The sequence below is a fragment of the Ochotona princeps genome, chromosome 5 (genome assembly GCF_030435755.1).
Source record: "Ochotona princeps isolate mOchPri1 chromosome 5, mOchPri1.hap1, whole genome shotgun sequence".
Taxonomy (NCBI): domain Eukaryota; kingdom Metazoa; phylum Chordata; class Mammalia; order Lagomorpha; family Ochotonidae; genus Ochotona; species Ochotona princeps.
Genome location: NC_080836.1, coordinates 96,721,469 through 96,736,739, shown reverse-complemented (window position 1 = coordinate 96,736,739; position 15,271 = coordinate 96,721,469). Strand labels below are relative to the sequence as shown.

The following is a 15,271-nucleotide window of genomic DNA, read 5'->3' as shown; positions in this document are numbered from 1 at the left end:
TTACAATGAACTTGTTAAGTATATCTTGACAGTAGGATGCTGGACTCTGCCGTTGTCCATATCTACAATGTCAGGATACACTTAAACAGTAGAATGATTAGCTCATGGCCGTTTATGAAGAACTATACTATTGTAATATAGAGGAAATCAGTGGGGGGAGGGAGAGGATTTGTGGAATGTATAAGGAAAATCTGAGTCTCTATAGCTATATAATAATTTAAAAATAAAAAAGGGAAAAAGTATATTCAGAAAGCATGGGAATAATTAGGGCTGTGGTGAGAAACCAGTTTTTAAACTGGAAGGAATTATATTATCCTTTATGTATTAAAGACAGTACTTGTATGCCAACATATTACAGTATAAATACAGATTTTTATGATACACAAAATCGCATGTTCATAGTCCGTAATTCTGTTTGTGTTTTGCAGAAAGTTAGATACCTAGAATTAGGTTAGTAAGGACTTAAAAGTGATAATTACCTCCAAGTGCTTTGTTTGAATAATGCTGCTCTGATAGGAAGGGACTCCAAAAACTTCCTGGAACATCAAATTTGATTTTGCTGAGGGGGAAAAAAAAGGTCTTTGATATCATGTGTATGTGTCCTTTTCAAAGAGTTCATGGGAAATGCGTAGCATGAAAAAGCTGCATGGATTTCAATTTTATCACGAGAGTAAATGGATTTCTTAGTACCCTATTCCATGAGCTTTTTGTAGTAGTCTACTATGTGTATTAAAGCCTTTTAAAATTTATTATTGGCAATCAGTTTAAGTCATAAGGATTTGTATTTCGGCTGTCAGTTCTAGCTCAAGGAATATAATCTCCTAGTACAATATTTAAGAATCCTTAAGAAATATCTGCCTGCCTTGCTCTCTACACCAACCTGCTTGCTGTTCTGACCTCCCCTACCCTCCTTTTGCTTCCTTACTTCTCTGCTCTCATTCCCCCCTTTTTTTTTTTAAGATGTATTTATTTTTTATTACAAAGTCAGATATACAGAGAGGAGGAGAGACAGAGAGGAAGATCTTCCATCCGATGTTTCACTCCCCAAGTGAGCCACAACGGCCGGTGCGCGCCGATCCGAAGCCGGGAACCTGGAACCTCTTCCAGGTCTCCCACACGGATGCAGGGTCCCAAGGCTTTGGGCCGTCCTCGACTGCTTCCCCAGGCAGTAAGCAGGGAGCTGGATGGGAAGTGGAGCTGCCGGGATTAGAACTGGCGCCCATATGGGATCCCGGGGCTTTCAAGGCGAGGACTTTAGCTGCTAGGCCACGCCGCCGGGCCCATCATCCCCTTTTTTTAAGATTTGTTTTGTTTTTGCTTGAACGGCAGCATTAGAAAGAAAATAAATCTTCCATCTCCTGGTTCACTCCCTGCAAATGGTCACAGAGGCCAGAGGTGAGCTAATTGGAAGGCAGGAGCTTCTTCCAGGTCTCCCACGTGGGCACAAGTGCCCATCGGTTTGAGCCATTATCCCCTGTTGGTTTCCCTGGCCATAGGCATGGAGCAGAATTTGGCATAGATCACCTGGGATTAGGACTAGCACCTATATGGGATTCCAGTGCCTCAGATAAAGGCTTAGCTTATTATGCCACTGCCCCTGCCTCCTGTCCTCCTGTCTACTTCCCCATCTCGCCTTGAGTATGATGGTTACTCCACTATTTCTCCCTCTTTATGAAGGTACTGGCAGGCATCTGTAGTTTGAGTTGTAAGAGATTTACTTTTCTGTAACTTGGGAGGTAGTCAGAAATGCCACATTGCTTAGAATAATTTGAAGTTTTACTCATCTGAAAAGTTTGGAAGTGGTAGGTTAGAGTAATTACACTTATAAAAATTGTATTCATGTTTATATGGTTTTATTTTAACTACAGGACCGTGTGTATGTACAACAAAATAATGTGGAGAATGTCTACAATTTGGGATTAATTATTTTTCGAGACCAAGTAGTACGTTACGGGTGTATTAGGGATCATCTTCGGCAAACTCTATTGGATATGATTGCAAGAGAGCGTAAAGGAGAAGTTGTAGACAGGTATCATTTATGTTTTTACTATTGTGGCTGTTGTTAGTGCTTATATTTCAGATACCAATTCACTGTCATGATTTTACTTTATAGAAAAAAGGAAGGTTCAAAGATCCAGCACCTTCTTTAAAATTGTGAAAAATCTTTGTGTCACGGTTTATAAAGTTGTCACGAATTGAAACACAGACCCCTTGTGTTCAGAAGAGAGCATCCTCCACCTTTATTTCCTAACTTATTTCATGAGGACAGATCAGCCATTAGTCTTTCCAATTAATTTCTCATGTATTGTTTTCTCTTGGCATTTTTTTTCATTTCTGCTCTAATAATATTTTTATTTCTATTCTTACTTTCCTTAAGGTTTTTATTTAACTTTCATCCCAGTCATTTTTGAGGAAATATGTTAACTGTCTGAAATAACTAGTGACTGCTGTTATTCTGAGTCACATTGCATCCTTCTTCCTGATAGGGCTTTGAGAACGTAGTTGTGATGCTGCAGTTAGAATTACTTTTAGCATTTAATATTGCACTCTGTGCTATTCTGTTCTTGTTGCAGCTGTTAGGTGAATAGTTGAAAAATTATTTCAGTTGGTGTTTGATAAATATTGCCTCAGATAATTCAGTGGCAAAAATTGTACAACCCAGGCATAGCTAACTATATGTTATAAACCTATGCCTAACAATGAATACATCCAAAACTACTGGTCTACCTTCATCACATTTCCCTGATTATAGATAAAACAAATTATATTTTTGTATTAATAGAAGCATTGGACATTTTAACCATTCAGGATGTACTTTCTAAACATAAATACTGCAGCAGTAAGCATTTGGCATAGCAGTTCAGGTGGTGCTTGGCCCATCTGTGTCCAGTGTCTGAGTTCCTAGGTTTTAAATTCCCAGCTTCTTAGTTCATCTTCTGCATCTCTGGCCTGGAGTGCAACAGGTGATGACTCAGGCACTTCCCATGGGGAGAGCCAAAATTGAGTGTTTTGGCCAGTGACATTGGCCTGGCCCGGCCTGGCCTGGCTGTTGTAAGCATTTGATCAGTCAACTAACAGATGGGTGAGCTTGATATTTTCTAGCCACATCCCTCCCTCTTGTATTACCCAAATAAAGCAAATATTAAAATTATGCTGCATTATTATAAATGTGTTGTATATGGGAATTTTTGCTGTGTTTGAAGCTAAAAATTTTGTGGTGTATATAGTCTCTGTACTATTGTATTTTTTTGTGTGAGTCTTCAGCTACCGAGTGATTCAACTTCTTTTGACAGAGGCGCAATAAGAAATGCTTGCCAGATGTTAATGATTTTAGGTCTCGAAGGAAGATCAGTCTATGAAGAAGATTTTGAGGCTCCTTTTTTGGAAATGTCTGCAGAATTTTTTCAGGTAATCACTGAATATATAAACTTGCAGTTTAAAAATGTTTTTTAATATCGCTGGTTATAATTATGTGATTATTTTGATATGTTTTGACTGAGGCTCATTGGGAAGAGAAGGCCATTCAGAAAATGACATCCGCACATGCACCCCTCATTCCCGTATTCCAGGAAATAGAAATTTAACAGTGTGGGTTTTTAAATTACATATTTCAAAACAAATTGACAAATGTCTTTAGTATTGTTTCTGTTATAAATTATTTAAATACTGTAAATTCACAGGCAGCACTTCACCAATAAAGTCTTTCTGTACAGGTTTCTTTTGTGACATAAATTGTTAGTAAAATAAATAGAGGAGTATGCATGATACCATAATGCACATTTGCTTTAGGATGTAGGCCAGTGAGTACTGAGTCGCTGCTCACCTGTCGTAGCATGTGGGGACTGACAGTGTCTGAGTACTGTGATGCTAACCAGGTATCTTCCAGAAACCTAACACATCTAAGTTTTACCAAAACTGAAGTCTTAGTAGAACACTAATAAAACAAGTTTAACTTCAGTAATATGATTTAAAAAGTTCACTCAGAAGCAGAGATGCTAGTTAGTTGTATATATGATGGAATAGGTTAGGGTTAATGTTTACCCATAAATAAAGGACGGACTTGCTGCCTGTTCCCCTTCCCTGTTAATCAATTTAGAACCTGTCATGAAGACACTTGCTACACTGGTAAGCTGGGATCATTCTTTATGAACTACTCATTTATCATAATGTAGGAAATAATTTTTATTTTCTAATGTGTAATAGTTCTATACATTTTTGATGTTTGTAACCTTTGCATCTTTTTTTCTACAATATTGTCTTAAACTAGAGGAAGATAAATCATGTGTATATCAAGATTCAAATGATTTTTATGTTCATATAGATTCAGGTGTCTGCATGCACACAAATTTGTAATGATCACTAAGTAAAAATACGGTCTCACCAAGGCTTCTTTGATATATTACTGTCTAAGGGACTTCATTGTCCTCAAGAATTAAAACTGCTTTTTGTTAAGAGAGTGGGAAATACTACTGAATTTTGCACGTAGTATGTATCAGTGTATTACTTAGTAATGCTATCACATAGATTTAAATCAGTTGACATAGCATTTGTAATCTGGTAGTAAATCTGTAAGGCTAGTGCTAGCAGACAAGACTAGTAAGTATGTATTAAATACTTTATTTCTCAAAGTTCAGTATGTATGTTCCTCTGAGACTGACAGTGGAGTAGCACCAGTGAACCTTTAGTTAGATGTTACATTCAAACAACTCCGAGTTTCCCCTTCTCCTTGGGGTAGAGGGAGAGGTGGTTAGGGTGTCTTGTACTTAGGACATGTGTTTACTTTGTCTACTGTTTGGCTTACATCAGCGAAATAAATATGGGTTATAGGTCGTATATTCAGGAAAATGAATGTGTTGAAGGATATAATTCAGAATATTTATATTGTGAAAAATCACATAAAATATTAATATTCTCTAGGTCATTTAGATTGATTTATGAAAAAATATAGAAGCCCAGTAAAAGCAGACACATTTCATTCTGTGCCAAAAAAAAAACCCTCAAAACAAAACAGTATATATGTATATTCTTATGAATTGCAGATGGAAAGCCAGAAATTCTTAGCAGAAAACAGTGCTTCCGTATATATAAAGAAAGTAGAAGCTAGAATTAATGAAGAAATAGAACGAGTGATGCACTGTCTTGACAAATCAACTGAAGAGCCAATTGTGAAGGTGGTTGAGAGGGAACTCATTTCCAAGCATATGAAGACCATTGTAGAAATGGAGAATTCTGGCCTAGTACATATGTTGAAAAATGGAAAAACAGAAGGTACGTGTTACCAGTACAAATATTTGACCCATTAGTGTTTGTTTAATTCTTCCACAATTATCGTATAAATGACAGTTTTCAGCAAGTTGTGTTATATGTCATTATCACCTTGTTTTTACATGGTGATTGATTTCACCTTTCGTGTACTTTTTAAGAACTTTCGAAAAGTCTGAGCTTTGCTGTAGTCAGCACTGTGTCATGGTGGGCTAAGCCTCTGCCTGTTGCACTGGCACCTGGAGGGGATCAGCTCATGTTTCTACCTGTGGCAGTAGCATCCCATAGTGGGACCAGCTCATGTTCTAGCTGTTCCACTTGTGATTCAGTTATACCTGCTTATTGCCTGGGAAAGCAGCAGATGTCCCAAATGCCTGGATCCCTGCACCTGTGTACAAGACCTGGGAGAAGCTGGCTTTGAGTTTGGATTGGCTCAGCTCTGGCCAGTCGGAGACCATTTGGGGAGTGAACCCATGTCTGGAAGGTCATGTATTTTCTTAGTTTCTCTTTAATAATTTTCTTCCTGAAAAGACAGAAGTGTTGAACGTGCTAGTAGAGATATTGTAAGTGAAAAAGAACAAAGGCTTTCATTCTTAATTTCTAATACTTAACTTAAAATGTTCATGTTGTAAATTACTGGTAATGGTATTAAAGATAAGTAAACATGATTTATCACTTGTTCTCCTTCCTACGTAAAATGTGAGCGATATCTTAAGTCACTTACTTTTACTAAAGAAAGTGCATGTTTCCTGTTGTTCATGCCTTAAAGTGGAGAATGAAAAAAAAAGTCTTGCAATTTTTTTATGCTTTTGTTTAAAGTTTATTTGTCTGTGTATAGAAGAGGAGCCAGCCCCTTTCCTATTAGCCCCCTAGATTCCCAAGATTGCAGAAGCTGAGCGGAGCCCCAGTTGGGGACGAGGAACTCAGCCCTGGTCGCTCCTACCATCGGCAGTGATCTGGTTACTTGAGGCTGCTCCTTCCCAGGGCACTTAATACAAGCAGCTGGCAAGGAGAGCCAGGAGTGGGTATGACAGCTGCCATCTGAACCATGAGGCCAACCCACTATCCTGAAAAACGTGTTTATAGAAGAGTTATAAGGAGAAGGAGGTGTATGGAATGGAAAAGGAAATGGTAGGAAGAGGATTTTAGCCATCTGTTTTTACCAGTAGAATTTTTTGCTTTGTGTTTTTTAGTAGTTAATTTTTTGTAAATGTGACAAGTTCTTGTAGTGTGTAACTTTTGTTTTTATTATTGAATCAGAGAAACTTCTTAGGAAAGGAAGTACTCTTCTGGTACACCTGAAACCCATTTTTTAGTTTGTTTGCCTTGTTTTCTAAAATAAGTTAGTCTTGGGTCATTAAAGTCTAAATCAGGGTTGGGCAAACTTTTTTTGGTAAAGGTCAAGGTAGTAGATATTTAGACTCAGGCTGTATAGTCAGCTACTCATTTCTACTGTTACATTGAGGAAGTAGGCTTAGTAACTCATGATTCTGTGACTACAAAACTGTGCTTACTGGATTTTCAGGTCATTAAATGTTTTTTTATTTTTCCCTGAACCATTTTAAGATGTGAAAAACATTCTCCTAGGCCTGGCATATTGTCCTAGTGGCTAAATGCTCACCTTGCTAACCACCTGGGACTCCATGTGAACCCTGGTTCTAGTCCCAGCAGCCCCGCTTCCCATCCAGCTCCCTGCTGGTGGCCTGGGAAAGCAGTCGAGCACAGCCCAAAGCCTTGGGATCCTGCACCCATGTGGGAGACCTGGAAGAGGCTCCTGGCTTCAGATCGGCTCAGCTCTGGCCGTTGTGGCCACTTGGGGAGTGAACCAGTGGCTAGAGATCATTCTCTGTTTCTCCTCTGTATAAATCATCCTTTCAAATAAAAAACAATTTTTAAAGTGGCAAATTGTATTCACTGCTGGCTATGATTTGACGACCCCTAATTGACAAGGCTTCATGAAGAACCTTTTTCGTAGTTAAGGAAAATGATTATCAGTAAATTAATCTACTATTTAGGTGTTAATTTAATGCTTTCCTGCCTACCTTGAGGATATGTGGGGAGAGGTGTTTAAATACTCCAGAAATGAGGCTAGGAAATATTTATAGAGATTGTTGTGCCTTCCTGAACTATGCCATCTCTGTAGCCTCCACAGAGATTGGTGTTAAATGTATTGATTGTTCCTGACATTTCCACATGCTTATTAAGTATATGAATGAAGGAATGCTAAACGAGTTACTTAATATACTTTTTCTCTATTAGTATTTAGTGTTTTCAGCAAGTGACAATTTATGGTATGATTTAAGTTTTTAAATTTGGCTTGTAGTGCTTTTGCTAGAAGCCAACTTATGAAATGTTTGGTTTTGGTAGTTCCTTCTCTCAGGCAGTGTATTTACAGAGAAGATCAGACACGGCTTCGTGATTATGAAGTCATATTCTCATAAATCGGAAAGTAAAAGACAACTTTATCACTATGAATGAAAGATAGTTTGGACTATTAGAAGGAAATAGCACTATGAAGTTCAAGTGATGTTTTTTAAATGTAATGTGCAAAGAGCTCTTTCATACTCTGGTTCATTCCTCAAATGCTTCCTGGCCCATCAACAGGTTTCTATGTTGGTGTCAGGGAGCCCATTGTTCAAGCTACCTCCTGCTACTCTCACACTGTGCATTCCCAGGGTGCTGAAAGGGGACCCAGGCACTTCTACTAATGTAATAATGCAAACATCCCAAGTGGGGCTTAAGCCTCTGTGTGAAACACTCGCCTCAGTTTTAAGGTTCTGAATTGCTCCTGTAAAATAGACTACAGCAGGCAAATTAGGGCTTTTCCTACTTACGCCTGGCCTGCCACCAGTTTTGGTTGAAATACAGAATACTTGATGACACTTGAAAGTGTTTGTCAGGTTTCAGTGTACATGAAGTGTTTTTGTTGTTGTTTTTTTGTTTTTGTTTTTTTGAGGCATATTCTCATTCACTTATGCTTTATTTCTGACAGCTTTCTTGCTGCCTTGACAAAATTGAATTGTTATATCAGATACCTTATAACCCAAGCCAAGAAGAGTTTCTGTCTGGTGCTCTACCAAAAAAAAAAAAAAAAAAAAAAAAAAGAGTTGGTCAGCCCAAATCTAGAAAGTCTCATTCTATCTTCTTTTCAAAGCTTATCACTGTATGCTGTACCTATGGAAGGACAGTTTTAAATCTATATTATGCAGTTTTGGCACAAATAAATGAGTACTGGGATTTCCATTCTAAGTAAAAACAATAGTGGAAGATAGACCAGTTTTTTAAAATACAGATAATTGGCTGAAGACATCCTGTGGTAAATATTAGCTATTATTTAAAAATAATTAGCTGTAAAAAAAAATAAAAATAAAAATAATTAGCTGTTACCCTTAGAAAATATTATATCTCATGTTAATATCATGATGATGTGTTATGAAGTAAAGCTCATTATATCTTACTTGGTTAGTTGTCATGCAGTCAGTTGAACTTTTGAGATATTCTTGCAAATATTTGTATGACTTCATGAATTTTTTTTTACAGTTAACTTCCACTACGCTAGAAGTTCTTCCGATAATCATTTCATAGTGTCAGTAGACTATGTTGAAGAGAATAAATTATGTGTTAAATTCAGAATTGCAGGTTTTTGTGTGTGTGTGTGTGTGCCATTAAGTCTTCACTGTGCTGTCAAAGAATCTTTGATGTAAATTAAAATTTGCCAAGTCATTGTATTGATTCTTTTTAAGGCATTTCAGGTAAAGGTTCTGCTTCATAAATTGTGATAATTTTTACCTTTTTTTATTTTACTGTTTTTTTTTTTAGAAATCATGTTTTCAGCAAATGGTTGTAGTAGGCAAAAAAGCTCTAACAATAACGTCTTCAAATACAGATACACATTTTTTTCATCTTTATTGTAGCCAATTTCTGTTTTCTTTTTGATTGTAGACCTTGCTTGCATGTACAAGCTATTTAGTCGTGTGCCAAATGGTTTGAAAACAATGTGTGAATGTATGAGTTCCTATTTGAGGGAGCAAGGAAAAGCCCTTGTTTCTGAGGAAGGAGAAGGAAAAAATCCTGTTGACTATATCCAGGTAAGCAAACAGAAGACTCTCATTATTCTCAAAATATGCTCAAAATAGCAGCTGTGTGCTTTCAACATAATTAAGCCACTGGTGGGCTGACATGTGTATTTGGGTATTTTACAATTTCCGTTGGTATTTATGTGCCCGAACCAGGCTTAGCTGCTGATTTTTTCATTTATTAACTTCTCTGATGAAAACCTAGTTTAATAGTTTCTAATTGTTTAATATTAAGAAAAATTTACTGTAAAGTTCTTTTTCCTTTCAAAATGTTTGTTTTTAGGCAATATTATGGATAAATATACCCCACGTTATTTGTGTTTTAAGTAAGATAATCAGCTTGTCTGCATCTTTAAGCCTGATTTTCTGCCTGCTTAAGCCGTTAAGTCATCACAGAGGAATGGAAGAAGAGCAGTGAGGGCTGAGTTAGTCCATCTCCAGTAGTCACCCCACTAGTGTAGGGAAGACGCAGTACTGGGCTGAGTTAGTCCATCTCCAGTAGTCACCCCACTAGTGTAGGGAAAATGCAGTACTGGGCTGAGTTAGTCCATCTCCAGTAGTCACCCCACTAGTGTAGGGAAAATGCAGTACTGGGCTGAGTTAGTCCATCTCCAGTAGTCACCCCACTAGTGTAGGGAAAATGCAGTACTGGGCTGAGTTAGTCCATCTCCAGTAGTCACCCCACTAGTGTAGGGAAAATGCAGTACTGGGCTGAGTTAGTCCATCTCCAGTAGTCACCCCACTAGTGTAGGGAAAATGCAGTACTGGGCTGAGTTAGTCCATCTCCAGTAGTCACCCCACTAGTGTAGGGAAAATGCAGTACTGGGCTGAGTTAGTCCATCTCCAGTAGTCACCCCACTAGTGTAGGGAAAATGCAGTACTGGGCTGAGTTAGTCCATCTCCAGTAGTCACCCCACTAGTGTAGGGAAGACGCAGTACTGGGGTGTGTTAGTCCATCTCCAGTAGTTACCCCACTAGTATAGGGAAGACGCAGTACTGGGGTGCGTTAGTGCATATGCAGTAGTCACCCCACTAGTATAGGGAAGACGCAGTATTGGGGCGCGTTAGTCCATCTCCAGTAGTCACCCCACTAGTATAGGGAAGACGCAGTACTGGGGTGTGTTAGTCCATCTCCAGTAGTCACCCCACTAGTGTAGGGAAGACGCAGTACTGGGGTGTGTTAGTCCATCTCCAGTATTCACCCCACTAGTATAGGGAAGATGCAGTACTGGGCTGAGTTAGTCCATCTCCAGTAGTCACCCCACTAGTGTAGGGAAGACGCAGTACTGGGGTGTGTTAGTCCATCTCCAGTAGTCACCCCACTAGTATAGGGAAGATACAGTACTGGGGCGCGTTAGTCCATCTCCAGTAGTCACCCCACTAGTATAGGAAGACGCAGTACTGGGGTGTGTTAGTACATCTCCAGTAGTCACCCCACCAGTATAGGGAAGATGCAGATTAGAAACTAATCATGCTTAACCTGTAAGTTTAACACTAAATGCATGTATTAATTTATCATGTATCCTAAATTTCTTTGTTTTATTTGTAAGGGCCTCTTGGATCTGAAGAGTAGGTTTGATCGCTTCCTCCAGGAATCATTTAATAATGACCGGCTCTTTAAACAAACTATTGCGGGTGACTTTGAGTATTTTCTGAACCTCAACTCCAGGTCTCCGGAATACCTCTCATTATTTATTGATGATAAGCTGAAAAAGGGAGTAAAAGGGGTAAGTACTATTGGAATAGAACCTTTCCATGCAGTGGAAAATACTCTAAATTTTATTTGTAGATATAAAATATCAGCAAATTGTATAATGTTAAAACCCTGCCTTGTGCTTAAATACATGCTGTAATCTGTTAGAAAATATTGCAGATAAGATATTCAGTGTGATCAAAAATACTTGACATTTCGGGCTCAGCGGCGTGGCCTAGTGGCTAAGGTCCTCGCCTTGATCCCATATGGCTACTGGTTCTAATCCCGGCAGCTCTACTTCCTCTCTATCTCTCCTCCTCTCAGTATATCTGACTTTGTAATAAAAATAAAATAAATCTTTAAAAAAAAAAAAGAAATACTTGACATTTCACTTAATGTATAAATTAGAAAAATTACCTACCTTTTATTACACAGTTACTGTTATGACTGTGCACATTAGCTCTCCTGTAGATGACGAGAGTTAGAGAAGAGTAGAGTGGCATTCAGCTTGATATGTTTAAGCCCTACGTGTTCTGTGACAGAATACCCAAGTGCAGCTTCTGGCTTTGGTCCTTGCTTCCAGCTTCTTGCTAATGCAGACCCTGGGAAGCAGTGGTGATGACACAAGCAATTGGGTTCTACCACCAACATCGAAAACCTTGCATTGTTTTGGCATTTGAGCCAGCAGAAGGGACACTTCTCTGTTTCTTCTTTTTTTTTTTTTAATATTTATTTATTTTTTATTACAAAGTCAAATATACAGAGAGGAGAGACAGGAAGATCTTCGTCCAGTGATTCACTCCCCAAGTGAGCACAGCCACCGGTGCTGTGCTGATCCAAAGCCGGGAACCTGGAACCTCTTCTGGGTCTCCCACACGGGTGCAGGGTCCCAAAGCTTTGGACTGTCCTTGACTGCTTTCCCAGGCAGTAAGCAGGGAGTTGGATGGGAAGTGGAGCTGTCGGGATTAGAACCGGCGTCCATATGGGATCCCGGGGCGTTCAAGGTGAGGACTTTAGCTGCTAGGCCACGCTGCCGGGCCCGTTTCTTTTTAAAAGGTTTATTTATTCATTTGAAATGCTTTAGAGAGGAGGGAGAGACTGAGAAAGCAAGATCTTCCATCCGTTGACTTATACCCCAAATGGCCACAGTGGCCAGGGTTGGGCTAGGCCCAAGCAGGTGCTTTTCTCAGAGCATTAGCATGGAGCTCAATAGGAATTGCAGTCACTGAGACACAAACCAGCACCAGTACCGGATGCCAGCCTTAAAGGCGGCAGGATAGGCCCACTGCTTCACAATGGCAGTCCTCTGTATCTGTTCCTGCCTCACCTCGTCTCTTACATTCTAAGATAAATCCGAAACAGCAACTAGGAAGCTCTCCACTGGGTGCAGAATGTTCCTTTCCGTCTTTATCATCTAGCTCTCAAGATCATATATCAGACAATGAGTTCTGAGTGTTTTAAGCCATTGATTAAAGAGAACGCTGAGAAAATAGTTGGAAAGCAGACACTGTAGCACATGTATTTTTTTCAGATGATCTATTTATTTATTTGAAAGGTAGAATTAGAATCTGGAAATTTGGTCTTCTGTCTGCTGGCCCTTCTTCCGAGAGGGTGCTATGGCTGGGCCTAGGCCAGGCCACAGCCAGCAGACACATTAGCATAGAGCTGGATTTGAAGTGAAGTTGAAGTTGCACTTAATTTGAGATGAAGATGGCTTCCTAACCCACTGTGTTAACAACACCAGCTCACCATAGCATAGAAAGTCAAATTATGTATATTTTGATTGCTTTTTCTTTTATTTGTTTTATTACTGTCATTACTTTAAAAGGCAGGAAAACAGTTTTCATTCAGTGGTTAATTTCTCAAGTGCCAGCAATAGCTGAGGCTGGACAAGAGGGAATCCATGAGCCTGGGACTCAGTGTTATCTCCCGATGGGTGGCAGGGATCTAAGTACATAGCCATCCCTTGCTGCCTGTCAGGATGTGTGTTTGCAGGAAGCTGACTTGGAAGTGGAGCTTTCAAGTACTCTGACATGGAATGCAGGCATCCTGAGTGGCCTGTTCACCACGAGGCCAGGTGCTCACCTTGAAGGAAGTGTTATATGTGTGTTTTTGCTTTATTACATACAGAGTAGCCACAGGTTTTCCAGGCAGCAAATACAGAAAGGAAGTAAGATCACTGGTAGACACGCACAGTCTTTCATTTAAAAGATAATAGGCTGAATATAGCTTGCCACAGTATCATCTGGATTCTATTAAAGGGTAAAAAGTCTTTTTATTGTTTATTGTAACAAATTTTTCCTGTCTGCCTAAAAAATGTAGGTTTTAAACAGGCTTAAATGAAAAGCTCTGTTCACTTTGTAAATTGTAAATTTATAGAACGTAATTGTCTCTGTAGCTAAAAAAACCTTTTTTCTGTTGTCCCTTTGAATCCAGGTCACTCGTTTACATGTGTCAGCTAGATATTTTTATTTGCTTTCAAGTGTTCTGAAACAGATAAACTGTGGCCTATTTTGTAGAAGTAAATTATTTTAATTGTTTAATTATCTTTTGATTTTGCAGCTGACCGAACAAGAAGTAGAAACAATATTGGATAAAGCAATGGTCCTTTTTAGGTTTATGCAAGAAAAAGATGTATTTGAACGTTACTATAAACAACACTTGGCAAGGAGACTGCTCACAAATAAAAGTGTTTCTGATGACTCTGAAAAAAACATGATATCCAAGCTAAAGGTGAGTCTCTGTAGGATCACTAGACTGGACCACAGTTGAGATCCAACATGTAGTTCTGAGTTAGGCACTTGATTTTCAAGGTTTATTTCAGAAGCTAATAAAGGTAGATTGCTTTTGAGCAGGACACAGGCTAGATTTGCTCAAGATCTGAGACAGTGTTCTCTGGAATTTGTACTGGTATGAGAGAATATAGAGATCTGAAGGTGGAATACATTTTAATTCACAAAGTGTGGTCTGCAGACAACTTGTACCTGAATCACCAGAGGTGCTTACTAGTTAAAAACACAGACAACCTGGTCCTAACTTCCTGGAGGTGTGCTAACATCTCTGAAAGAGTCTGGAGTTGGGCATTTTAAAATACAGTCCTTGTTTATTAAATACACTCAAACTTGATGATGACAAGCACAGAGCATCTGGTGCAGAGATTCGCAAAGGACATTGTTCAGGATACTGATCGCGTGCAGTAGCTCGGTTCTCTCTCTTTAACAAGATCAGTTACTTGTGTATATATATATTTTTTCTTCTTCCATAGACTGAATGTGGCTGTCAGTTCACATCAAAACTGGAAGGAATGTTTAGGGATATGAGCATCTCAAACACAACTATGGATGAATTCCGGCAGCATCTACAGGCAACAGGCGTAAGTCTCTGTGTTATTTTCTGTTTACATGTCTTGAAGTAAGATGTTCTGTCCTGGAGATGTTCATCTGCATAGCAGTAAGTGATCTTGTTTTTTTAAATGTCACTCGCCTCACTGTTGGTTATCCACACTTGATCTTAGCCAAAATGCCGAGAAGTGATATCATTGGTTATCTAAGTACATAAAAAATTATTTTTCTGCTTATTAAAGGTAATTTTCAACCTCCCATTTATGTCAGAAATTTCCAGGTCTCTTTAGTTTATCCTCCCCATTTGAAGGGTTGTGTTAAAAATTAAATAAAGCAAGTTATTCCGTTGTAATCATTACAGATTGTGGAAGGAGTTCTGTCCTTAGCAAGCTCACTTTTCACTTTAACCCAGTATTCTGTCACCGTAGAATGGTTCCTTGACCTTCTTACGGTCAGTACTCTTATTCTCATCGCTAAGGTCAGCATTTTTGGGCTGCAGGGGCGAAGGTGGTAGATAAATTTAGACTGTTAAAATACAGAAATTAGGATGTGAAAAATGTGGTTAGTATTTTGACTCCAAGAAAGTGGTGAACTGTAACTTTCATGGTTTTGAAGTTTAAGTGTGCCTTTTTGGGATATAATGTTTAACTCCCCCCTCTTTTCTCTTTTTTTCAACTGTGACTCACTTATCATGTCTTAAGTTTAGCAAATTTAATAATTAAACATTCTCAAAATTTTATCTGAGTTAAAACAGCAGTCTGTAAATACTAGTGCTTATGGCAGAGAAGAGTTTGGATGAGCAAATAGTAAGAATGTCCTAAAATAGATTTTATTTTTAGATGATTTAGAAATATGTATTTGTATCTAGTATACTCATAAGTATGCATTTGTATGTAATG

General features: G+C 38.7%; 1 protein-coding gene across 1 annotated transcript in view; it reads left to right on the top strand.

The window, feature by feature from the left end:
• CUL3 (cullin 3) overlaps positions 1-15,271 on the top strand; it is a 101,801-nt gene that overhangs the window by 71,457 nt on the left and 15,073 nt on the right. The window contains exons 4-10 of the mRNA XM_058665074.1: positions 1,869-2,029; positions 3,294-3,408; positions 5,040-5,268; positions 9,205-9,350; positions 10,889-11,065; positions 13,594-13,764; positions 14,297-14,404. Coding sequence (XP_058521057.1) covers positions 1,869-2,029; positions 3,294-3,408; positions 5,040-5,268; positions 9,205-9,350; positions 10,889-11,065; positions 13,594-13,764; positions 14,297-14,404 — 1,107 coding nt within the window. The remainder of the gene's footprint in view (positions 1-1,868; positions 2,030-3,293; positions 3,409-5,039; positions 5,269-9,204; positions 9,351-10,888; positions 11,066-13,593; positions 13,765-14,296; positions 14,405-15,271) is intronic.